The sequence below is a fragment of the Halichoerus grypus genome, chromosome 1, assembly GCF_964656455.1.
Source record: "Halichoerus grypus chromosome 1, mHalGry1.hap1.1, whole genome shotgun sequence".
Classification (NCBI taxonomy): domain Eukaryota; kingdom Metazoa; phylum Chordata; class Mammalia; order Carnivora; family Phocidae; genus Halichoerus; species Halichoerus grypus.
In genome coordinates, this window is record NC_135712.1 from 14,085,339 (window position 1) to 14,111,273 (window position 25,935).

General features: G+C 42.9%; 1 protein-coding gene across 12 annotated transcripts in view; it reads left to right on the plus strand.

Annotated features, from left to right (window-relative positions):
- TIAM1 (TIAM Rac1 associated GEF 1) overlaps positions 1-25,935 on the plus strand; it is a 373,738-nt gene that overhangs the window by 278,528 nt on the left and 69,275 nt on the right. For all 12 annotated transcript variants that reach the window (XM_078053766.1, XM_078054151.1, XM_078054194.1 and 9 more), the window contains 6 exons: positions 193-417; positions 2,211-2,396; positions 7,965-8,111; positions 10,588-10,662; positions 13,376-13,546; positions 19,715-19,819. In XM_078053766.1, coding sequence (XP_077909892.1) covers positions 193-417; positions 2,211-2,396; positions 7,965-8,111; positions 10,588-10,662; positions 13,376-13,546; positions 19,715-19,819 — 909 coding nt within the window. The remainder of the gene's footprint in view (positions 1-192; positions 418-2,210; positions 2,397-7,964; positions 8,112-10,587; positions 10,663-13,375; positions 13,547-19,714; positions 19,820-25,935) is intronic.

Consider the following 25,935-nt stretch of genomic DNA (forward strand, 5'->3'; position numbering starts at 1 on the left):
ATCTGACCTAAGGCCAACTTATTTCAGCGTCTCTGCAAGATGAGATCAGGGTGGGTAGCCTGACCCACGACGTATCCAGACCTGTCACCCTGACTCCTGGGGCCATGGCTACTCCAGAAATGCACTGGTTCCCTGCCGATAACCTAAGAGGCCACTGTTTCTTCTCGGCCCCCACCTGTCCCCCCCTTACAGACCACCAGCCAGACGGAGCTGGAGAACTGGATCACCGCCATCCATTCTGCTTGCGCAGCCGCCGTCGCAAGGCACCACCACAAGGAAGACACGCTCCGGCTCCTCAGGTCCGAAATCAAAAAACTGGAACAGAAGATTGACATGGATGAAAAGATGAAGAAAATGGGCGAAATGCAGCTGTCTTCCGTCACCGATTCAAAGAAGAAGAAAACTATATTAGATCAGGTAATCATTCTTCTGTGTTTAGGCTTGGGCGGGAGTGTTGGGTCTTTCAAGTTCTTCCGCTCCTTGGAATCACAGAGTGTCTTGGGTCATGTCGTTGTCAGCCTGTCATCCAGGCTGCTGAATTCCTTACTGCAACTGTCAGTGCTGCTCACCCATCGCTCACAGCCCATTGTCATGAGCGGAAGGGAACAACATTACATTGAAGGAGAGACAGGAATCTGATAGAGGAGGCTTCCCGCTCCCACCAGGGGCAAGCTCCTTCTAGGGCCTCTGTGAAATTGCGAAGTCTGCACTTGGCCTTCCCCACCTGCTCAGGTTGATGTGGGGCGCGGCTGTGGAGGGACGCACTCCCGACTCCTCAGTCAACTTAGAAAAGGTAGAATGTGTTGTTGTTAAAAAATGCATTGCAGTGTATGAGCAGAAGTATAAGGAAAGATTTAGCGAGGTGACAGAGGACATTTTTGCCTTCTCAATTGTTTCCAAGTCAGTGATAGCCATTGAGTCATGCTTTGAAACTTTGTCTTAATGTTTAGGAAATAATTATGTGAGGAAGTGAATTTAAATCACTGAACGGTTGATGGCATGGGCCAGCCTGTGGTTTCCCATGGGTCTCGCCCTCTGTTACCTGACACGGTATTTATGGTCATTGAGGCATAAAATTACCCATTTCAAAGTGTCCGATTCAAGTGGCATTTCGTTCATTCACAATATTGAGCCACCACAACCTCTGTCTAGTTGCCAAACATTGTCATTCACCCCAGAAGGAAACCCCGTACCTGTTAAATTGCTCCCCTCTGCTCCTGGCAGTCTGCCTCAATAGATTCACCCATTTTGGATGTTTTATGTAAGCGGAATTACATAATACATGACCTTTTGTGTGTGAATTCTTGCACTTTGCGTCATGTTTTGGGATTGATCCACATTGTAGTGGATCTTTGTACACACCACAGTTTGATAATCCATTTGTCCATTGATGGACATTTGGGCTGTTTCCACTTTTTGGCTGTTGTGAATAGTGCTGTGGATAGGCATGTACGCTAACGCTATATTTCAAGTCAAAGTAAAAAGTCGATGTCCGCCATTAATCATTATCCGTATCATTGTTAACATCACCGAGCCTTCACTGTATACCAGACCCTGTACCAAGTCTTATTCTTGCATGATCTCATTTAAATATCACTTCAGTCCTAGGAAGTAGGTATACTTTGCCATTTTGAAAAACGAGGACACATATCTTGGATATATATACTCTATGGTTGGAATTCTATTCCAGAGCCTCAGTCTTCTCTTCACCTTCTAGTGTTTTCTGCTTCCCACCCTGTATTGTCTGCCATGACCTCTTCCCAAAAGCTCCTGGTCTCTTCGCCTCACTTTTCTTTTTTCTTTGTCTTTCTTTAAAAAGTCCTCTCTTGGCAAGTCCTAGAATTCTCCAGTGGTAGAAATCCTACATATTTTACTTCCTTGGGTTTGTGGCCCAGAGCTTGGAGCTGATGGGCTAGAATGCCCACAAACGTGACATCTGTAACAGGAGGACACAGAGTAACTAACATATACTTTCTTTTTACCAAACTGAATGTGTGACTGTAGATCTTTGCGGGGGGGCGGGGGGCGGAACACGTTAAGTTATGAAAACAGTAAGACTTGAGCTGCTGTTCCCTAAGAAACTTAGAGTACCTGTTGTTTACCCTTTAGGATTATAATCAATACCTTGAGAACATACAGATTTGTCAAGTTGTGTAGGATGAAGTTGTTAACGTTTGTTTTCCCTTTTACTCACCTTTTCACCACTGTAGATCTTTGTTTGGGAGCAAAATCTTGAACAGTTCCAAATGGACCTATTTCGTTACCGCTGTTACTTAGCTAGCCTCCAAGGTGGGGAACTGCCAAACCCCAAAAGGCTACTTGCTTTTGCAAGCCGACCAACGAAAGTGGCAATGGGCCGTCTTGGGATCTTTTCTGTATCATCCTTTCATGCCCTGGTGAGTAGAAGCTGAGGTGTGTTTAAGAAATATTTATCTTGACTATTAATCCTGAGCAGGACTCGACAAGAATCTCTGCAGTGTTTTTCTGCTTTACTGTGATGTGTGGATTTCTGACATGTGCTCTTGTCTGCGGTGGGTACAGATCTTCATTTGAATCTGTCCTGAAATTTATTACTTAAGCCTCTCTTGATGGGCCCTAAATTATTGTGCAAAGAAAATATGAAAGGTATTATCTTAAGAGATCTCTGCATGTAGTGTTTGTTGATAATTCGTGTCATCTTTAGGCAGTGTCCTGGTTTTAATCCAAATACAGATTTTTTTATATTAACCTCATGGAAATGTTAAGTGGAAAGCTCTCTCATACATAAATGCATCCTCTCTCTTTCACACACACGCACAAAAACATATGCACCATATATTGAACATAGATCTCTTTGGAGATCTTCCTTTTCACTTTATTTTTAAATGTTATAATTCTGGAAGTCAGTTCTTGACAGTCATAAATACCTCATGCACTCGAGGAAGGTAAAGATGTTCCATGATTTTCCAGCCCGACATACGTATCTGCTTGGGAAAGAGAATGTTCCTCTGACCTCCGGAGCGGCAGATTGCATCGTGTTGTGTGTTTGCAGTCTGTAATTTTATGTACTTGCTAAATTGCGAACAGCTTTATGTTCTTTTGGCTCCTTTCTTCTCAAAAATTGCTGTGCGAGTAACATGGTTTCAGCCCATCCAAGTCAACACCCACTTAAAACGTACTGCACCTTAGCACATTTGCTGCGGAATTAAATGTTAAGGCGCAGGTTCCAGAAGCGGCTTTGGAAAACCTTAGCTGTGCTGCTCCTGGATTGTTGTGTCAGCTGTACCCTTCAATTGAATTCAGAGCTGTAATTCAGTCAAAGGCGTTTGTATTCTTTATAAATAGATTAGCGTCATCATTCAGATAATTAGGGGTAGATTTACATTTTTAAAGAAGTCTTAAACCAATTTCTGGACTTACTAAAACTGGCATCCTGATTTGTTCTGCTAATTACAGCTCAGCTCTTGGTCTCTCTTGGTCTCCCTGGCTACCACCTCTCCATATAGCTATTAAGTCCTTTTTTTTTTAATAGTGATGGGTCAACGCACTGTGATGAATAAGTCTTTTTTTTTTTTAAAGGTTTTATTTATTTATTTGACAGAGAGAGAGAGAGAGAGAGAGTGAGAGCAGGAACACAAGCAGGAGGGAGTGGGAGAGGGAGAAGCAGGCTTCCTGCCGAGCAGGGAGCCCGATGTGGGACTCGATCCCAGGGCCCTGAGATCATGACCTGAGCCGAAGGCAGACGCTTAACGACTGAGCCACCCAGGCGCCTGAGTGATGAATAAGTCTTGCAGATGTTTTCAGTTTGAGACTTTAGGGCTGTCTCTCTGAGACCTGGACACCAGTTTGTAACTTGACCAAATCTCAATTGGCTTATTCTGGAAAAAAAAAAAAAAACTATTGGGATAAAAATTCTTGCAAGAATGTCGTAGACCACATCTATAACACGTTAACGTGTTAACGGAGCTCATGATGCCAGTGATGCAGATCCCATATTCGTTCTAAGCCCCAAGCATCCAAATGGCCTTTTCCTTTTCCTGGGCTTGATTAGATTTTTTGGAAGAAATAATTTTGCTGTCCACCTAAAACTTCGTTGCCTCATTTTCTTCAAAGCCACTGGAGCTAACTTCTCTGAAACAAGGAAGTAAGTCACTGTATTGTTACCCTTCCGTAACTTATCTCCCGTCCATCTAATTTCCTCTACCTCACTATCTGTGATTTGTGTATCTTTTTCTTTTGATGGGCAGGCTGTGACAGTCTGGCCAGCTCAAGATGGGAAGGTTAGTAACTTAGGCTTTTTGGTCATTGATTTTATTTTATTTTATTTTAAAGATTTTATTTGTCAGAGAGAGAGAGAGAGAGAGAACACAGCAGGGGGAGCATCAGGCAGAGGGAGAAGCAGACTCCCCCGCCCCCGCCGAGAGCAAGGAGCCCCATGCAGGGCTCAATCCCAGGACTCTGGGATCATGACCTGAGCCAAAGGCAGCCGCTTAACCAACTGAGCCACCCAGGCGTCCCTGGTCAGTTATTTTAAAGAAGAATATTTAATTCCTCATGTGCAGCTCTCTTTTCCTCGGGTGGTTCCCCCCAACCCCCGGCCCCAGCTGCATCTGCAAGGTGAATCTGGGTGCCCGTATGTCTAGATGCCCTTGCAAACTTCTCTTTTCCATGAGGGGTTTCGCCTCAGACAGAACCAGTTAGGCAAGCCTGTTAGGTATCTGTTCGTGTTTGTTGCTCCAGTTCCTGCAGGAGATCCCAGGCAGGGAATTTTGCAGTCTGATTTATTGGATACTTATTTTTTCCTCCTCTCCTTGTCATTTGACCCCAGGGAATTTTTTTTTTTCCCCTTGGGATTGAAACAGGCTTCAATTTAGCCTTTGTCCAGACCTTTTTTTTTTTCTTCCTTCTTCTTTTGGGGGGGGCATTGGAGGAGGAGGTGTGAGGTCAGTCGGGCTGACGGGGGGGGCGGGGGGCGGGGAGATTTGGGCTACAATTTAAGTCCCATTCACCAGGAGGGCTTCCCATAATGCTCAGTGATTTGGTAATTAACTGAAGGGTCCCCGCTGTACTCTTTGAAAGAAGGTTATCATTGTTCTTGTTTGCACAGATGAGCAGAATGATAGAGTAATCAGGTTCCGGCCACAAAGGGAGGCATTGTCTAGGCAAAGATCATTGAGAAACTCTTGAGCTCTTGTCTACTAGTTCTTTTGCCAGCCGCCCCCCTCCCAAATCCCTTTGCTTATTTTGGGTCATTATTGTGTTGGGAGTAGCACTTACTTTAGCAGTTTACAAGGCCCCCAGCAGTTTAGAATAGTTACTGTGAGAACCCTCCATGAAGTGCCCATTGGTTAAACAGACTAAACCAACTGGTCAGCTGGTAACTGAGAATATTTATGGCTGTAGAAGTTCCTCTTCTGGGCTCTGCTCTCCTAGAACTGTAAACTAAAGCGTTACTGTTGTAACCACGTTATGTAGGATCTCTGCTTTTGCTTTGCGATGTTGGTTTATTTATTTTATTCATTCAATCAACAAATCCATGTGAGGCCTGGAATATGTCAGTTATTGTCCTTGTGATTAGGGCTATAGTAGCAAACAACCCCGGGTTCTCTTCCTGTTGGAGATTATGTTCTTGTGGGGGGTGATGCGTAATAAATAAGCAGTTAAATAGGCATGGTAGATCCAGGTATTGATGTGTGCTACAAGGAAGGAAACAAGGTAATAATACATGTATATATAGACAGGGTAATGAGACCAAATGGGCATTTTTTTCCCCTCTAGGATTTTTAACTTTTTTTTTTTTTAAGATTTTATTTATTTATTTGACAGAGAGAGAGAGAGAGAGAGAGAACAAGTAGGCAGAGAGGCAGGCAGAGGGAGAGGGAGAAGCAGGCTCCCCACCGAGCAGGGAGCCCGATGTGGGGCTCAATCCCAGGACCCTGGGATCATGACCTGAGCCGAAGGCAGCTGCTTAACCAACTGAGCCACCCAGGCGCCCCAAGGATTTTTAACTTTAACAACATTTATTTAGTGGTTCTTAGCCTCATTTTGTGATGACAGTCTTATACTGAAATAGTCATGTGAGCATGTATGTATGTATGTCAGCGCATTGTAAGTTATTCCTTTTACAACTTGTGTTTACCTTTAAGAAAGTGATGAGAATAGAGAAAATGTTTATCTATTTAAAGTAAACATGTGCCTTTTGGTTTGTGATTTTTTTTTTTTTTGTCCCCTTCTCAACACCTTGAGCATAATCCTAGATTAGAGCTCTTTCTGTAACGCGGTCTTGGATATGGGATTTTTATCTGCCCGGATCTGGGTTTTCTTCTTTGCCAAGCTGGGAAAACATAAGACTTCATCTGCCTATTTTCATTTGGGACCAAAACCTTCCCCCTGATACGCAGAGAAGCTGTTTGGATTCCTGTTTGTAGTATCTTTGCCAGTCCACTCATGGGGCTTCCAGAGTACTTAAAAGCCCGGAGAGGTGTGCCTTCTAACCACCATGCTGATGGCTGGGGGGCCCCTGAAGTTACCCAAACATGTTTCATCCCCTAGACTCCTGCCAGTTGGCAACCGTCACCCTGGGAGTGGCCCGTGTGGGAATCTATTACAAGGAAGTTCCAAGACTCATCTCCAGCTCCAAGAATGGGCGGGGAGGTTTCATTTCAAGTCTGACTTGCTGTACCTCCTGGCACTCCCTTATATGAAAGGAAAGCCTGTGGGTGGCCTAGTAAGGCCTCCTGACAAAAGTTCCCTTAAGCTCCTGGGACTTTGCTTGTAGCCCATAGGATGCACTTCAAGCATGAATGTATGCTTAGGAAGGACTCTGTGGAGTCCTCACGAAGATGTGGCATCTCCTTGAGTTGTCCGAGAGGCAGACTTACACCTGGGGTGATGCCCTCAGAAATATTTGTCTGGGTTGCTGGCATCTTGCAAATATCTCAACAGAGTTTAGCTTCCCTTTATTTATTTTTTTTAACAAAACAGAACTTTTATTCCCCTTTTACCTAAACATAGGACATGTAAGGCTAATAAGGTGGCTTCACCATTTTCACAGACCCAGGTCCCTTCCATCTGATTGTCCTGCCATCTTGGAAAGGGTTCTGTCTGAATGTCCTAGACTAACTGGTTAGCATATGGACCTTCCTTCATTGAGAAGGATGGAAGTGAAGGATAAGGGGAAAGTCCCCCTCTTGAGGATGATTCCTGGAGATTGCAAATAGCCCTTCTGCTTATCTCCCAGTGACCAGAACTTAGCCACAAGCACATGTCCTGCTACAAAGGAAAATAAGTCAACTTTGGGTAGCCATGTGCTCAGCTACCTGGGGGGTTTCTCTGATAGAGGCAGAGGGAGAATGATATTGGGGGACCGCTATCACTTCCCTAAGAAGGGAATTGTGTAATTCTGAGAAAATTAGTGGAAGACTTGGTAAATTTAGCTTTTTCACGTGGAATCACAACAACCAACACATACTGTTTGCACTGTTTTGCTGACACTGAGGCACCATTTTTCTAGAATGTAGAAACAGCTCTATAGCATTTGGGGAGAATCTCAAGATAGCATGGTTAGTTTAACTTGCTGCTCGAGTTCAATCCTGTGACCAGAGGGGCATCTACTTCTTGGAAACAGGACCTATACATTCTGTTACTATTTTACATATTACTGTTTTCCTGATGATTTCAGACAGTGATTGAGTTTGCCAAACTTTCAGTTGCATTTTAAATCCACGAAGGGCCCTCAAAGTCCCAACGTATATGAGTCAGAGATGAAATGCTCTGGTGGTGGGATCAGTGTTGCCTTTTTTAAAAAACATTTCTATGAATTTGAAGATCTAATTGGCTTTATTAAGTAATTCACAAATCAGGCAGCATCCCATCCGGCAAGCAGAGAGCTGCTCCCTGGAGGTGTGGCTTCGTGGGGAACCCGAGGAGCAGGTGAGTGGTCCTGACACCTCTCTCTTGTTGATGTGGTTGCTCACTGTCCTCAGGTGGCAGCTCGCACTGGTGAGACTGGAGTGAGACGTCGCACTCAGGCCATGTCCAGATCTGCAAGCAAGCGAAGGAGCAGGTTTTCTTCCCTTTGGGGTCTGGACACTACCTCCAAAAAGAAGCAGGGACGCCCCAGCATCAGTCAGGTAAGAAGCAAGCCCAGATCGCTCCCACGGCCAGCTCACCTTGGGCTGGGTGAGCCTTTATTGCTACTGGCTCTTACTTCAGATCAGCTAGTTGACACGAAGAAGTTGGTTGCGCTAGACGCTTTTAATAGATAATGTATACTCCTGACTTTGAACTCTGCTATTAGTCTGTCACCAAGCTCCAGTCTCCCCACCTGCATCCTTTCCAAACCCTGGTTAATTATAGGCCTCCTGAAAGTGCACAATTCATCCTGAGTCTTCAGAAAAAAGCAGGACTTGTTGATGAAGCCAAGTGGGCACCTGAGCACAGAGTTTTTTAAGCTGCCTCTGGCGCGGGATCAAAGGCAGCCTCTGGGGAAATTGGATTGTTTCTTTGCCCTTGACTTTTTGGGGTTGACATTAAGTGGGCATCTCCTCTGCCCTCCACCCAGATGCTGGGGCTTGAAGGGGATCTCGGTAGGTGGTGAATGGCATCACCAAGAGTGGTGCAGGGTCATCCCTCTGTAGCCAGATGCTGTGGCCTTGTCCCTTTGACCCCTTCTCACCCAGACCGCTATCCTACTAGAGTCACTTCTGGGAACCTCTCCCCATTTTCATTGTCATGCTCCTCTCTGGTTTTGTGAAATGAGTGGCTCCGGGACCGCTCATTCAGGTTTTAGGGACTGAAGGAACACGGCTGTTGGTCTTTTCCAGAGAAGGAGAATGTTGGATTCATGGTTCATGGCGGCTAGAAAGTGAGGCAGTGAGCATTTTGGATTCACTCTGTGCCTTTATGCAAAGTGAGAAGCCAGTTGACCGGCTTGATAAAAAGATCCCTCATTATTTGTTCTGATAATCCCAGCCGTTAGTTTGCTTAAGAACTGAAGTTTAATAGAGACATTAATCCTGGAAACTGATGTCCTGCGTTCTTCACTGACCACCATGCTCACTATTTAAATGTGGATTATCTGTATCCTTGATGGAGTTTGCAGGAGACCAGATGAGCAAATGATAAGGTAGCCTGGACCGATCAATCATGCGGTCTGTTCTGTGGTCTTTGGAGAAGGCGGGTCATCAAGTTTGTTACCAGGGGATTTGCTTCTGTGTAAATTGGAAGAAGTTTAGAGGAAGGTCATTCATTTTTTTTTTTTTTTTTTAAGATTTAATTTATTTGAGAGAGAGAATGAACGAGAGAGAAGGAGCAAGGGGAGGGGCAGGGGGAGAGGAAGAAGCAGGCTCCCCCCTGAGCAGAGAGCCTGACATGGGACTTGATCCCAGGACTCCGGTATCATAATCTGAGCCGAAGACAGACACTCAACCGACGAGCCACCCAGGCGCCCCAGGAAGTCATTATTTCATCCAAAAAATCACACAAGAGACTTGGTGGCTTTTGCTTAAACCCACAGAAGGAGGACATTCAGAGTCAGGATTCCCCCCTCCTTTTATGAGGTGGTGGTGGTGTTTTGTGTGAATCCTCCTGTGATGGCCGATGACTCAGACCATCACTAAAATATGTGCCAGGACTTCGCAGCTGGCAACTCGGCTTGACCTTCTTTTCTATCAAAAGCCTTGGTTCATGTGGTTCTACTTCATCGGCGCCAGGTTATGTCATATTCCTCTTGCTGCTGAAGTAGATAACTCGAGTTAACTGAGTCCAAGAGAATGCTTTAACATTATTTCAAAAATCAAAGGGTGATGCAACATCTTATAAGCAATTCTTGTTGCTCTCTCTTAAAGTCAGGGTTTAAAAAAACTTCTTGCTTAGCCATAAGCACCAAGAGAATAAGCCTTAAGCACCAACAGAAATTTACTGACTAATTCAGTGCTTTGAATTGGACAAAAATGGTCTGTTTCTATCAATCTTATTTGCATCAGGAGAAAGCCTTTTTCTTAATCATCTGTATTATCCTGACAGTACCTGATTGGTTTAGAGCCAATATATGTAATTTCTCCTGTCTGCGTGTTTAGATTTTGACTACTTAGCAGAATTCATTTAATTTCAAAGAACAGACAAATTTCTGTTTTTTAAATTAAAAAAAAAAAAACAACCTTTTCTGTGGTGTGGAAGGTACTATAAATGTATGTTCTCAGGTTCTACTCCACAGAGTATGAAAAATTAATTATTGATAAATGTTTGATCGTGTCTAGGAGGGAATTGCCGAAACTTCAATGTGAAGAGACCTAGCTCATTGCTTTTGCAAGCATATTGTCTTTAAATCTAAACGATTTTTCCAGATCTAAAAGCTAACTTTTTCTTTTCTTCTTCTTTTTTTTTTTTGAGTTGTCAAAAATATGGGAAGTGATCCAGTTAGAGGAACATATTTTTCATGGTCTGCTACCATGGAATTATGTTCCCTGTTTATGGATCTGATAGAGTAGTAGCTGGAAACTTCTGTAATGTTTTCTAAGAGCCATGTCCATTTTCCGTCCCCCTTCCCATGCTTCGTTTGCCCTCCTGCCCAAGGTCCTTTTTAAGATGATCCTTTTGTATGTGCAGGTGTTTGGAGAGGGAACGGATGCTGTAAAGAAATCTTTAGAGGGAATATTTGATGACACTGTTCCAGATGGCAAGGTAAAAATAAACACATTCCTTTTCTAAAAGTACCACAAATGTATCAACATCACACAGTTCAGTGGGTTCTTGGGATCCTAAAATTAAGTGGACTCTGTTAAATACTGAAATGATCAGATCTTCAAAGTTATGTAACAGGTCAGTAAAAGATGGAAAAGCCTTTTATGTTTAAAACTTGGAAACAATAAGAACATGCTCCTGCTAACATAACATTTTCAATACTTATCATTTGGATGTGTAATTTCCCGTCTAGAATTTAAGACAAAATTTGGGTTCTGGGGAGCTGAGTATTTTATGTCATTGCCGATTCCTTTTATATCCAATTTCCATTCCCAAGAGTGAGTTCTTACTGCCCTCCCTCTCTGCCCACACATGCTGTTTTGTTCCCATTAATTTCAAAGAACTGTTCCGATAGTATACTCTAAAAAAAAAGCTGCATTTGCCTCCTGAAGACAAGTATTCAATTAAAGATTCACAGACTCGTTCCAACCTTGTGCTTGGATTTAAAAGGGGTTGTCAAACTGCTCTGATTGAAAGCCCATAAAGAATATTGATTTTTTTTTTTTTTTTTTCTGGGCCACTTTTTTCAGCCTCTAAATAAATGGACATCCCGAGTTTTAAAGACCCTGGTAGTGATACCAACAACCTCTTTGTTCAGGGGGTTCTGATGTTGATAATGCGACCTTGGAATGATCCTCTGGTTCTCGGACTCGGAATCAATATGACAGAGAGTTCAGCCCCCGGTTGCCATGCAACCAAGCAGCGGTGGTCAGCAGTCAGCCCAGCCCCGCATTCTAGATGGAGTCGAGCCTCTGAAGCCAGAGTGCGATGGGGAGTTCGGGCCATTGGAGGGGGAGGAGAGACGAGTGGCCGCGGGCAGGCCTTTTCTCACTTTTGTACTCGAACTACTCCTGGATTATGTCATCGTGGGTGCAGAAGCGGGTGTCCTTGGAAATACCCATCCACAGCCCTCTCTGAAAAACTCTCTCTGATGAGATCTGGTGTAATTAAATCGCTGTACCTACGTGCAATCCAAGCATAGTTTTTGATGTTAATGAAGCCATTTCTGAAGTTAGATAACTCATCTTGCATACTATTATTAGTTCACTTTTATTTTTTTAAGATTTAATTTATTTATTTGACAGAGAGAGAGAGACAACTAGAGAAGGAACACAAGCAGGGGGCAATGGGAGAGGGAGAAGCAGGCTTCCCGCCGAGCAGGGAGCCTGATGCGGGGCTCGATCCCAGGATCCTGGGATCATGACCTGAGCCGAAGGCAGACGCTTAACGACTGAGCCACCCAGGCGCCCCATTATTAGTTCACTTTTAATGTTGGGATACCCTCTCCAGGCACACAGATCCTGGAGCCTGCAAATGTTTTTCCTTTGGATTTCTGTGTCCCTTTTGTTTTTCCATTTCTCAGAGATACTTCTTTATTCCACTTCTTGGCTAGAATGCCTTGATCTCCAAGAGCAGTTTAGATGTAAAACTTGGGCTGATCCAGTGCTAAGGGGCATTTATTTTACGTGGTGCGTGAGGACAGTAGGAAAATTCCAATTTTAGTTAATGGGATTTAGCCAAGTTGATTGTTTTTTGCCAGGCCTTCCTTGGGGTTCAACTTATCTGCACAAATGACATCATTCAAAGCCAGAGCTGAAATTGTTTTCTCAAGTGAATTTAGTTTAGTAGCCTTTACAAAAATATGTCCCCCATTCTGGGATTCGTTCTTTTTATGAATGAAAGTTGTTACATTACCACCTCTCAGCCTCTGTTTGGAAATTTGTTTCTTCTTGTAATTTGCCAATACCAGCCTTGTTCTTGGTAACCTATAGATATGTATTTCTGATCGGTGGCCTGGTTTTAAACCAATAATCAAGTCTTATCAAAGCACATCTTGCCCATCCATATTCTTTCTACATTGCTGAAATCTAACATCATTCTTTGTTTGCTAATTTCAAAGAGATTGGGCTCCTATTTCATTGCTATGGAGTGTTTTAGTTGCGTATGCTTAGATCAACCCAGCTGCTGAATGCGTACATAAGACACATCTTTTCCCATCCTTACAAACTTGGTGCTACTCCCTGGCCCTCAGGCAGAGTGTTGGGGAGGGTGGAATGTGGCAACAGCCTAATAAGGCCAGCAAGCTCATGCCTTAAGGTTCCCTGAACCTCATCTGGGAAATGGAACTGTCTCCCTCCCGGAACTGTGCTGGAGGTCAAATGCAAGCACAAAGATGATGCTCCCTGTAAATATGAGTGCTAGAACATAATCTTTTCTTTAAAAATGTCCTTGGGGCCTCACTCTTGCCTTTGAAACATATAACTCACACAGTAGATATTCTTGCTGTAGGAATTCCCTGCTCTAAATTAAGGCGGGTTGGTGGAAGAAATCATAGCAAGAACACTGAGCTGAATGGATGATCCATTTCTTTCTTTCTTCCAAATTTCAGTGCCCACTCACTCACACACTGCCCACCCGTGCATGCCATGGACCGGGTCTAAGAAACCATATTTAAGAAATCTCTCCTTCCTCTCCTTCCGCTTCTCTCGGTAGTTTCTTCCTGCCTCGGAATATTCCCCTCTGTCCTTAACCAGTGCCACCATTTCTGCTCTGGGCCATGTTCCTGGGAATAACTAATCCCATATACAATCTGGGGATCTGAGATAGCAAGTCCTGACTACTGTTGCCCGGCTAACTTTATTTCTTACCGTAGAGGGAAAAAGAAATGGTCCTGCCCAGCGTCCACCAGCACAATCCTGACTGCGACATTTGGGTCCATGAATATTTCACTCCATCCTGGTTCTGTCTGCCAAATAATCAGCCAGCCCTGACGGTTGTCCGGCCTGGGGACACTGCCCGGGACACCCTGGAGCTGATCTGCAAGGTATGAAAGTACTTGGGGTCTTTTCCTTGAGAAGAGCAGAGGGGGCTGGAGGAACCTTCCCTGCCACACGGGGGAATTGAGAGGTGTGCCAGAGAGGAAGGCATTCTGGAGTACCTCCATTTCCTCTCAGAGCAGCTTTGGATTCCTTTGTGATCATACGCATAATAAGCGGAAGTGAATTCTTTGGCTTTGGGAGGAGAGGGATTCTTTTTAAGTAGCTCCTTTCAATATGTGTATTTCATAGATTTGGTAACAAGCGTATCACATGCTCACTGCAAAAATGTTAGAAAATTTGGGGGAAGAACAAAGCGAGTGAAACCCACCCTTATAGGATCCAGAAGTTATGCTGGAAACAGTCTGGCGTTTTGCCTTCCCTTCTGTTTTCTACACACACACACACACACACACACACACGCGTGTATTTAATGATACCATGTTATGTGTGCTGTGTGTAACCTACTTTTTGACAGCAACAGACACACCATTGCATCTGGGGAGAGAAAAACTGAAAGAAATATGTTTGACCTCCGTGATGGGAAACTCCCTTTCCTATAAAACACCATATTTAAGCCTCCTTTTGCGTGTGCGTGTATGTGTGTGTGTGTGTGTGTGTGTGTGTGTGAGACAAATGCCTGCGCTCACTCTCCCTGCTTTCACTTCAAGCTGAGAAACTTCCTAATCTTTTTCAAGGTTAACATGGTGTTATTTTTTTGCCCCTGATGGGCAGCCAGATGAAGTCAAATAAGCAAAAGAGGAAAGAAAAGAGCTTTTCTCATGGGCCTGTTTTTACTTCCACACAACTAACACTAATAGTCCTATTATCCTATCAAGTCTGAGAAAGAACTGATGCCCCCTGCCCATTATACAGATGGAGAAGGGGAGACCCAGAGAGCCATAGCTCCTGGCCCTGAGCTCACACTGCAGTCAGTTTGCAAAGGAGGGACTGAACCTGCATCTACCTGGCTGCTCTGAGCCTGGGTGTATCCTCCTGCACCAGATCAGTCATCAGGAAGGACAGTACATAAGGGTCAGAAGAATCTAGAATATATTCTTTAGACAGTGTGATGGTTTTCCCCAGGACCATGAAAGGGCAAGTGGAGACCTTTCTGGCATAATTTTGCCCTGGGAGAAATTGGATGGAGACAATGACATTTTGAGGACCTCCTCACTCAACACAGTGGTTTATAAACACTGCCTAACTTTCTCTCCCAGAGCAAGTACCTCAGTGCTGTATATAACTCTACAATCAGCGATTCTTGAATTTGTTAAAGAAAACAAATCACTAGGGCCTTTGTAAAGAAAAAAAAATATGGCTCTTTCTCTGAGTGGGAGAAATGAAACAGTCTGGCTCAAATAAGCCTTATGTGCAAGAAATGTAGAAGGACTATTTGTTTCGGGACAAAACTAAAACCAGCCCCCACATAGGTGTTAAAAATAAATGATACTCTGTTACATGCTTTGAAGTCTTCATGTACGTGAATTCCAGCTTTTTGAAGATAATGGTATTTCTGTTCACATTTTCCATTTTAATTACTTAACAAAATTGGCCTATTGAGGATTTCTGCATTCTTTTATTTATAGATTAGCACGATTCTTTAGAGACCCATTAATATTCTGCAGAGCTGTGGGAGTTATTCTCAGAACTGCAGCTGAAGGTGTCAAAAGTAGGACTCTGGTGCTTTTTTTTTTTTTTTTTTTTTTTTTACAAGCCAAACTCTGGAGGGTCCTTCCAGGGGATGGCATTGCTTTAACGCATCCTGTATCCATCGGCCTCAGACACAATTAGGGATGGGAGGGTAGGTCACAGTTTCCAATGACCATTGATTGGTGGAAAATTGAACAGTGAGTGGGGAAAATCGTGATAGGCGCAATTTTAGGTACTTTTCAAGTGGTTGTCTTGGTAGAAACCCAAGGAACGAGGAATAGTATTGCCACGGCAACTACAGACCATCTCTAGATAGATAGTTGGACTTGTCCCCCTATAAAGTGTTTCTTTCTTTCACTTGAAAGGCTGTTGATGGTATCATGAGGGCACAGATCCCTTTCTCCGACAACAGAAGGTCATCCTGCCCAATTTTCCTTGGATCCTCAGCTCTTTTTCCCCAAACGTAGAAATAAAGACAAAAACAATATGGCGTGGGACAAGCTTACGTGTCACGAGTTTAAAAATGGAAAACTTTCGTGTGCACTTTAAGAAATTGATGGTCTCTGGAAAAGCACCCATGTAGGATAAATTATATAGTGTGCTGAGAGCCAGGTGCCTTCTAAAGCTGGCTTCTTCTTTGGAAAACACTTTATTGTAATTAGTGGAGCCAGTTTTATTCTTAAGAGGGAAAGAGATAACGGGAAACAGTGCCACATGTTATTAATGATCTAATTAATGGTGAGTGGTTTTTTTTTTCTCTTGGAGGAGGGACTAAAAAAAAAGGTGATTGTCAGAATGTGTGTTTTATTTCTTTATTGTCATTCTCAACGTTGGTGATGGATGCTTTTTCTAATATTTAATAATCAATCTCTTTCTTCTGTCTCTTGCATTCAGCTCATTCTCTTTCCTATTCTATCTGATCCACATCATTTCCCATCAGTTTGTCATCTGCCATCCGAGAGCCAGTCAAGTTCTGGTATAGTAAATGTTTCAAGATCTACATTTCATGTACTGTTCATGTTATGGATGTTACAAAAAAGATTGTTGCTAAATATAGCAGGTAACCACATTGGCCTATGGGTTTTCGATATATTCTGGTCATTGCAATTACCAAAATAATTGCAAAAAAATTCATTCATCCATTCTCACTAATATAATTCACGTGTGGCCCTGGGATGAGAGCTTTATTTCATGCCGTCCCTATGTTGGCTTATGCCTTTGATTATTCTAATAACCATTGGCTTTAAAAAAAAATAAAGGTCACCTTGAAGAGGAAGATAAATATCTTCGGAAATTCCACAGTAGCGTGTGTGTGTGTGTGTGTGTGTGTGTGTGTGTGTGTGTGTGTGTTTGCATGGATTTCTATATGTGGTAACTGCATGCTTTTATGTTTCCCTGAGAAGTTGGACCAAAATGGAAGAGCAAACCCATATGGATTGAAAGATCGCATTATTATCTATTGTAATTGGCTCAGACTATTTACTGAAAAAACTGCATTGTGTTTTACTACTTCACCCTTTGAAGTAGATGCAAATTAAAAAAAATATGCCAACTAAACTAATACTTGTTCTATGGTAATATTTATCTTCAGGTAGAACTTGAGGCTACATGGCCTCAAAATGAATCAAATGCTCTCTAAGTAACTTAAGTAAATGCACGTTGGGAAACAAATTGGTACCATTTAAATTTTTCCCTCGCTGAATTTCTCTTGAGTTAGGAAGGTTTCTCTTGAATGTTTTACAAGTCTACAGCAGGCCAAATATTTAGAATTGCCATGTTGAAATATTCATTGATATTTGGAATTCTTTCTGCACAAAGATGTATTGTGAACATGGTAATTTGCTCAACCTGCTTTGGTTTTGACTTGCAGATATTTAGGGAGCATAAAATTCTTCTTGAGAGTTGTGATGATCTGATTTAATTCTTTAGGATTAAGTGTTCCGTTAGTTAATTCATTAGGATTTTGCCTTTATGTTGGAGCAGCCGTGACTAGTGAGGGCTTGTAATTGAGACATATTTACCAAAATGATAGACACTCTGGTATATTGAGCCAATGTCCCATTTTTAGGGTAACTGTTTACTGACCAATCTAAGGGCACCTTGGTTACAAGTAAGACCATTAAAATTTTTATTTGTTGCATGTGCCATTTTTATTTTTCAGAATCATCAAGACATTATTGTAACTTCACGAAGTTTGAAAAAGGCGGTGGTGGAGGGGGAGGGTGGCAAGAATCAGCCTCATTATCATTGTTACATTGATCACTCTTTGGTTGTCTTTGCTGTGTTCCTTTAAGTGAGGTACCTCGACAGCTGTCGTTTGTCATTCTCTGTACATCCGTGTAAATGTTTTAGCACAGTAGCATTTAAGGTGTGATGAGAATCTCCAGTCTTCATCAGGACCATCTGAAGATCTTTGGTGCCTGACAGTGGGCCATCTGTCTCTCACACTGAGGGTTCAACTTCTTAGGTGAGGTTGCTGTTTGGGTCCAACTTCCAGAAGACTGTTTAAGTGGCAGCCTCATTGGGAGCATCCACAAAGTGTTTATTAACGGTGACAGTAACGGGTGCCAAGTAGATTTGTTCCTGTTAATCAAGACCCTATGGAGTTTCATTTCTTTCCTTCCCACCTCAGTCAGAAACAGATGGGGAACAAAATTTTTTTCTTCTACTTAAAGATTTCAGTGAGGACCTAGGTAGGTGGGAAGCATTTGCAGCTTCTGTCTCTGGAGGGAAACGTTTCTGATCCTATTACCCTAAATATTATTATTTCGTTGATGTTTGTCTCAGCAGCTCTCCCACAAGCAATAGATCGCACACTTGAAAACTTGCCTGTTTTATGCTTCTCTGGATTACCCATACACTCTTATTATCTTAGACCCCAACCATCTGGGTCTGTGAGACACTGAGCATTTAATCAGTGCCTGGGATCACACAGCGGCTTCAGATCATCACTTGACTCAGGAGAGGATGCAGGTTGGGGGTTCCGAAGAGTCACTGATAGAAAACTTCTTTATCATTCTGCTAGGTGTGCAGAACAAACTCATTTGCAGTCTCTGGAAATGTGCTTTTGTGATAATGCAAGATGCATATCTTGCATGTGTATTTATTTAAAAAGCGAAGCCGCCACCACCCCACCTTCCATTTTCTGCACACCCCTTCCCCGTAGCCACACACACTCCCGAAGACTGCATTTATGTCTTATTAATTGCTTTATCTGCAGTGCTTCTCACAGTGCCTGACACACTTAAGAGTTTGTTAGATGTGATTGAATGACTCTTATTGGAATAATTGTTGGCATGATCTTAGTTTGGCCTTTAAAATGGTTTTGGGGGAGTGGGCAGGGTAAGCAGAGGATGAATGCAGTGAAAAATCAATTTCACTTATATTGAAATAATTCTCACCAGTAGAGCTTTTGGTGGGAAGAGATTTTATATTTATGAAAAATTTCAAACTTATGTAAGAGTTAGAGAATCCTGTCATAAACTCCTGCGTATCTATCACCAAGGTTCTGTGATTACCGGAATTATGTTTCATCTGTTTACTAACTCCCTTCCACCCCCTGCTCTGGATTACTTTAGAAGCAAATTGTAGACATCATATCTTTATCTCCTAGTCCTTGAGGATGAATTTCTAAAAGATAAGAATGCTTTAAAAAAAAATGACCCGATTTAAACATTTTCTAACAATCCATTTTCAGGCTTGCCATGTAACTTTCAAAGAGCATTTTCTTACTTTTTTCTCTGCATCTTCATGAATGTAGACTGGGGATTAGTTATAAAACCACGTTGCCACTATGGCTGCCCCCCCCCCCCCAAACATTAAATCGAGGATGACTTTCTAGAGGGGAAAGATCAGTTGACCCATTCTGGACCAAAGGAGAAGGCCTGGAAATTTCAATCCTTAGCTATTTTAGAATTGTTTTCTTTGGGCAAGTCATTCAATGTGTTTCCAAAGCTGGACCCATGCCCGTCTGCACTGCCCCCGGAGGGAGTCTCACTCGGGGTGTATATAAATAAGATTGAAATCCAAATGCCTTGTCTTCACACTGACTCGCCTGCAAATGAACTATTAACAACTGTCCCAGTGTCCCCATGTGGTTAGAAAAACAACTTTGCCAGGGCACAGCTTTTTTCTATCCCTGGGAATACTTCCTTGCCTTTCTGTTACTTTTCTTCTTTAATCACCTTTGTATGTTTGGAATTGTGTGGAAGGGCCTCTCTAATCTGATGCAAAACCAGTGTTAAAGCGTATGACTCAGATAAGCAGAAGTGAAGATGTGACTCAGTTATTTCCGTGGAATCATAAGCTATCCGTGGAATATTATTCATCTGTTCAATGAAAATGCTTTCAAGGTTTGAGTTTTGGATGTAAACCTTCTAAGAGGTTAGAAACCTTTCCCCCTCCACAGTGAGAAATCTCTAGAATTCTCGGGGGATACATGGTAATATGTCAGTGGTGCGCTAATTATTCCTGTTTACTATTGAACACCCATTGTCTTTTCTTTTTCCTTTCTTTTGTCCCAGACACATCAACTGGATCATTCTGCTCATTACCTGCGTCTGAAATTTCTAATAGAAAACAAAATGCAACACTATGTTCCAAAGCCTGAGGAGGACATTTATGAGCTGGTAATGTTTATGACTGTTGTCCAAGTACATTCTGTAGGAGATTATTTTTAAATTATGTGTGTGCTCGGGCTAATTGTGGTTGGTGAAGTGGAATGAATTCTAAAATAAAGAGCTCTAAAGTTTGTGAAGATGGCCTTACTTATCACGATGTGTCTGCCGAGTAGAAATGCCACCTTTGTTTATGCAAGGAGCGAGGCCACGCGATCAAGAAAAATTGAAATCCAGAGCTGCCTCTCAGATGGAATTTTAGTTGTTATTCCTAGCTGTCCCTGCAGCTTTGGCAGGCCTTTGTTTTAAATGGGTGACTCAAAGATCAGCTGGCTGTTGTCAGGAAAAAAAAAAGCACTAACTCCAGGGTTGAGTGACTTCTACCTGCCTATTGATACCAGTGGGTCGAATCCCGTGAGATGAAAAAGCCGCCATGTGATCATATGTCCCAGTCTTTTGTTACTGTACTTGTATCGATTCCTGGGGACATTATGTATGTTTGAGTTTCATTATGGGACTCGGGTTCTAAACTAGAGCTGGGTTTTATATGGGCCCTACCGCTTACTCATTTGTGGTACTGGCAAAAAATGAGGTGCTAATACAGTTGACCCTTGAATATAGTTGACGGTGCAGGGGGTAGGGGCGTTAGTGGCCTGCACGGTCGAAAATTCGAGTATAATTTTTGACTCCCCCACGACTCAACTGCTCATAGCCCACTGTTGACTGGAAGTCTCACCGATAGCATTAACAGTCAATTACATGTAGTTTGTATGTTATATGCGTTATGTACTGTATTTTTGGAGTAAAGTAAGCTGGAGAAAAGAAAATGTTATTAAGAAAGTCATAGGAAGAGGGGTGCCTGGGTGGCTCAGTTGGTTAAGCGGCTGACTTCGGCTCAGGTCATGATCTTGGGGCCCTGGGATCGAGTCCTGCGTTGGGGCTCCACACTCACCGGGGAGTCTGTTTGTCTCTCTCCCTCTGCTGCTCCCCCTGCTCGTGCTCTCTCTCTCTCTCAAATAAATAAATAAAATCTTTTTTTTTTTTTTTTTTTTAAAGTCATGGGGCGCCTGGGTGGCTCAGGTGGTTAAGCATCTGCCTTTGGCTCAGGTCATGATCCCGGGGTCCTGGGATCGAGCCCCACATCGGGCTCCTGGCTCAGCGGGGAGTCTGCTTCTCCCTCTCCCTCTCCCCCTGCTCATGCTCTCTCTCTCTGTATCTCTCAAATAAATAAATAAAATCCTTAAAAAAAAAAAGTCATAAGGAAAAGAAAATGCATCTGCAGCCCTGAAAAAAATCTATGAACCCATGCAGTTCAAACCCATGTTGTTCAAGAGTCAACTGTGCTTAATTTCTAGGATTTTGCAAAGATTAGAGATCATGGTGCACATAGTAGATGCTCAGTAAAGATGGTCATGGTAACAAGACACCGACAAGTTCCTTTTTTGTTAGCCGAGTGGATACATTTTTCTGTTCCAGGAAAGAGCCATTTGGGGAGCAAGGCGCCTCTGTCTTGGAATTTGCTCTTCCCTCTCTGCACTTAGTCATTCCTCTGGGGGCCACTGAGTTGCTTGCCACAGAAATGCGAGTGATAGCAGCATGACTTCAGATGCGGTTGCACCACAGAAAGCAGAACTGGAAACTTAGACCCCAGTAGTCTGTCTCTGAAAAGGAGAAGCGTGATTTAAAGTTTAGTAGGGAATTTTGTTTTCAGTCAAGTTTTTTTTTTGACGTTCACTTTATATACGGTAAAGCTCGGCGAGTTGGGAAGCACACAATTCAAGGACTTTTAACCCATGTATACCGTCCTGTTTCCAGTGCTACAATCCTAACTTAATTTCCATCATCCTGAAATGTTCCCTCGGGCCCCTTTAAGTGTCGCTAATGAAATCGGAGAGGGGGTGTGTTCGCAGCGCTTTTCCGAGCCAATGCAATCAATGGAAGAGGATCAAGACCAGTCTATTTTCAACCATTGCCTAAATAATTGTTAACAGAAGAGGGAACTTTTAAAGGAGAGTAGCTGATTTATTTTTACCCCCCTCTGGCATGTGGAAGAGCCCCAACTTTGTTCTCTCTGAGCAGAGGAAAGAAAACCCCGTTCCTTACTTAAAAAAGGAACATGCGTTGCCGATAAGATTGAAACAGCTGCTAGATCATCCACGTGTTTGCATCGTGGTGGTCATGACTTTCATATATTGCACCTGACCAGCTTCCGTGTCCCTTGTATCTCACACATAGTACGTGCTTGAGACACATCTTTTGAAATGATATCAACTCACTTACTACTTTTGAGTCTTGGCCATTGTGTGGTTCATCCAGTATAGGAGACGGAGGTGTGCCAAGCCTAGTCTCTTTGTATCTACAGTTGCTGGACAGATGTTCTAATTATAATTTTTTATTTTTTTGTTTTTTTATTTTTATTTTTTTTTAAAGATTTTATTTATTTATTTGACAGAGAGAGAGAGAGCTAGAGAGGGAACACAAGCAGGGGGAGTGGGAGAGCGAGAAGCAGGCTTCCTGCCGAGCAGGGAGCCCGATGCGGGCCTCGATCCCAGGACCCTGGGATCACGACCTGAGCCGAAGGCAGACGCTTAACGACTGAGCCACCCAGGCGCCCTAATTATAATTTTTTAAAAGAATCTAAAATGCGAAGAGAGCATGGCATTCTTTCTTGCTCATTGCCAAAGGTCTCCAGCTCAGAGATCCCTGAGGAAGCAAATGCCATAGACTCATTAATTTTATTGTTCGGATTGCAAGTGAGTATTGCTTACTCACATCTCTGTTTTTACCAGATTCTGAACTTTTTTGTTCTTCTTATTTATTTATTTTTTTTTTAAGATTTTATTTATTTGAGAGAGAGACAGTGAGGAAGCACATGAGGGGGGAGGGGCAGTGGGAGAGGGAGAAGCAGACTCCCCACTGAGCCAGGAGCCCCACACAGGGCTAGATCCAGGACCCCGGGATCATGACCTGAGTCCAAGGCAGATGCTTAACGGACTGAGCCACCCAGGCGCCCCTGAACTTTTTTGTTCTTAAGATAGCTTGGGAAACTTGGTAAAGCCTGCACGAAATAAAATACACAGGATTACCTATGGCCTAATTATGTTGAAATAATTATCAAAACATTCTTAAAATTGTAGATAATATATGTGCTTATTTATTGGCTCATTAAATAATAAGAGCTAGCTGTAGGTCTGATAGCTACCACCGTTTTGAAGTCGTGATGAGCATGAATAACACTTTGAGATAGTAGTGGTAGCTAGAATGTGACTGGAAAATAACTAATTTTACTTGTGACAGGTCACAGCGGCTGCTAATACTCCTGTATTTGTTGCCTGCATTTATTTATGGTTGGAGGTTTCAGTTGCTTCAAATGCTAAGGTTCAGTTACTGGTTAGTGAATATAAAGATGTCATTTTTTTTTCACCATGTAAGTTTACGCCCCCCTTGAATTCTGCCCAGGGGTCCCTGGTTTCCGATCCCTGGTACAGGCCATTAACTGGTTCTAATGTCATTCCAAGGCAGGGGGTGTTTGAACACACAGTGTTCCTGGAGGCTTTTTGAGAGTTTGCAGATTTCAAAGTGTTGACCCCTACTGAACAAGCATCAGACCGCACATGGTTAATTGGTTCCCAGTGCCCACCTGCATTTTATTTTTTTATTATTTTTTAAAGATTTTATTTATTTGTCAGAGAGAGAGCGTGCACGTACAAGCAGGGGGAGTCGCAGGCAGGGGGAGAGGGAGAAGCAGGCTCCCCACTGAGCAAGGAGCCCACTGCGGGGCTCGATCCCAGGACCCTGGGATCATGACCCGAGCCAAAGGCAGATGCTTAACTGACTGAGCCACCTAGGCGCCCCCCTCCATTTTATTTTTGACAGACCAGGGAAGCTCACGCATGTACGAAGTTGTTTCCTCAAAAGGAACTCATTTATAGATGACTGTCCCAATATGTCTTATTCTCTGACATCGTTTTACCCAGCGTTCTTTCATAATAAAGCCGGTAGTTATTAGCAAAAGTGTATACTAGATTTTAAAGACCTGAGGGGTCTGGTATGTTCATTCGGTGGCTTAGGGGATCCTCTCGCTTGTGACTGGCCATGACGCGTCAGTCATCTGCTCATCTGCTTTGCTGGTTACTTTCTAGTATAAGTGGTACCTGTTTGGCTACTTTTTCTTATTTGGTTCTTAGGCCCCATTGACGGAATGATAATGAATGAGAAACACTGGCTTTTCAAAACCCATGTTAAGTGTGTTTTTCTTAAAGTGGTAGGGGGGAAGAAAGAGTTTACAGAAACACTGATTAACTGATTTCCTTATCCAGCACATATTTATTTAGCACTTATGTGATACGTAATCAAAAATCCCTTCTCCTAGGGGCGCCTGGCTGGCTCAACCCATAAAGCATGGGATTCTTGATCTTGGGGTCATGAGTTCAAGTCCCACATTGGGCGTGGAGCCTACTTAAAAAAAAAAAAAAGACGGAAAATCTCTGCTCCTTGTGGAACCTATATTCAAGTTTGTGGAGACAGATATAAAAATATAAATTTTTTGCACAAAAACCTGTAAACGCATAATATTTCGGAGGATGTGAAGAGCTTGGAGAGAAAAGGTTAGATCAAGAGGATAGAGAGATGGGGGCATCCAGAAGCAGAGGGTGCCGCTCCTTTAGCTGTGTTTGGGTTGATGTGTGAACAGGAAGCGAGGTGAGAGAATGAGTCGTAGAGGTAGTTTGGAGGAAAGTGTTCTGGGCTGAGGGAACAGAGCTGGGTGAAGCCTTGTCGGGGCGGGTGGCAGGAGTGGAGGTGGTTTGCTTGTGTGTGAGGAGGGCAAGAGGAGGGTAGGTGAGGGGGCTGGGGAGGGAGGCTTGAGGATGCAGGAGAGGAGGGAGGAGGGGAACCAGATGGGCCATCTAGGGCCTAGGTGAGAGGGGAAGCCCCAGGGGAGGAAGGACATTCGTGGACTTCTGTTTTTAGTAGGCTCACGTGGCTGATGTGTGGCCAGTGGACCGTAGGGCATAAGAGAAGGAGCTGAGAGCAGGCAGGGGGTAGTGAGCCGTGGCTGGGGTGGTGGGTGATGCTGGCTTGGACCAGGGCACCCAGAGGAGATGGGATAACGAAGGATTGTGACTTCATGATAACTTGAATACCTGGTAATCAAGGTTTTTTTTTTTTTTTTTTTTTAACATCTGATGACCTTTTAATCTGGTGTTTGAAAAGAGGGAGAGCGTGCGACATCATTGATTTAATAAAATAAAGGGAATGTGTGTGACGCTTTGCTGTTAAAGGTGTTTGTATAAAAGTACAAAATTTTAGCAATTCTAGTTTCAGATATTGATTGTCGTTGCACTGAAAATATATTTTAAAGTGTAGACCCTTCTCGAGATTTTGATATATTTTATTAGTGCTTTTTATTAAACACGATATTAGTCTAAGTACCCTAAGGAAGGACTGTGGCCAAGGGGCTTACCTAGATGACACTAAGTTATTGTCTGAGGCTGGTCAAAGACACAGTGGCTTTCACACCAATCCAAAGAAAAGTAGGAGGCAATATTATGAAAGAATAGAAAGATTATTCACAAAGCTGTGTTCCCGCTGGATCTGTGGAAACCACTTGGAACTTTACGGACACGATTGGAACAGACAGTGGTTTACTGCCACCTAGGGTAAGAGTTTGGCTCTCAAGGAAATTTTGAAAAAGGGTGAGGTGATGAGCACTGGGCGTTACACACAACTGATGAATTAACTGAACACTACATCTGAAACTAATGATGTACTCTATGTTGGCTAATTGAATTTAAATTAAAAAAAGTAAAAACTAAGGCTCAAAGCAAGTTGAAGTGAACACAATTCATGGCATTTTATTGAGCATTCCGTGGTGTTCTAAAACATGGCATAAGACATTAGTATGTTTGGTATTTATAACTTTGGTGACTGTATTTTCTGAATTAAAGATCAGTTTTATAATTGATTTCTTCTGATTTGTAGAGTGTATTGGTATGAACATTTTTCTGAAGTATAAAAAGATTTAAAAAAAAAAACCACATGAAATTATACCCCTGACACACTGCATTTGTCAGAAGTTGCATTGAGTGAGGGTGTTCTAGAGGCCCTGGGCTGGGTGGTCAGTGGTC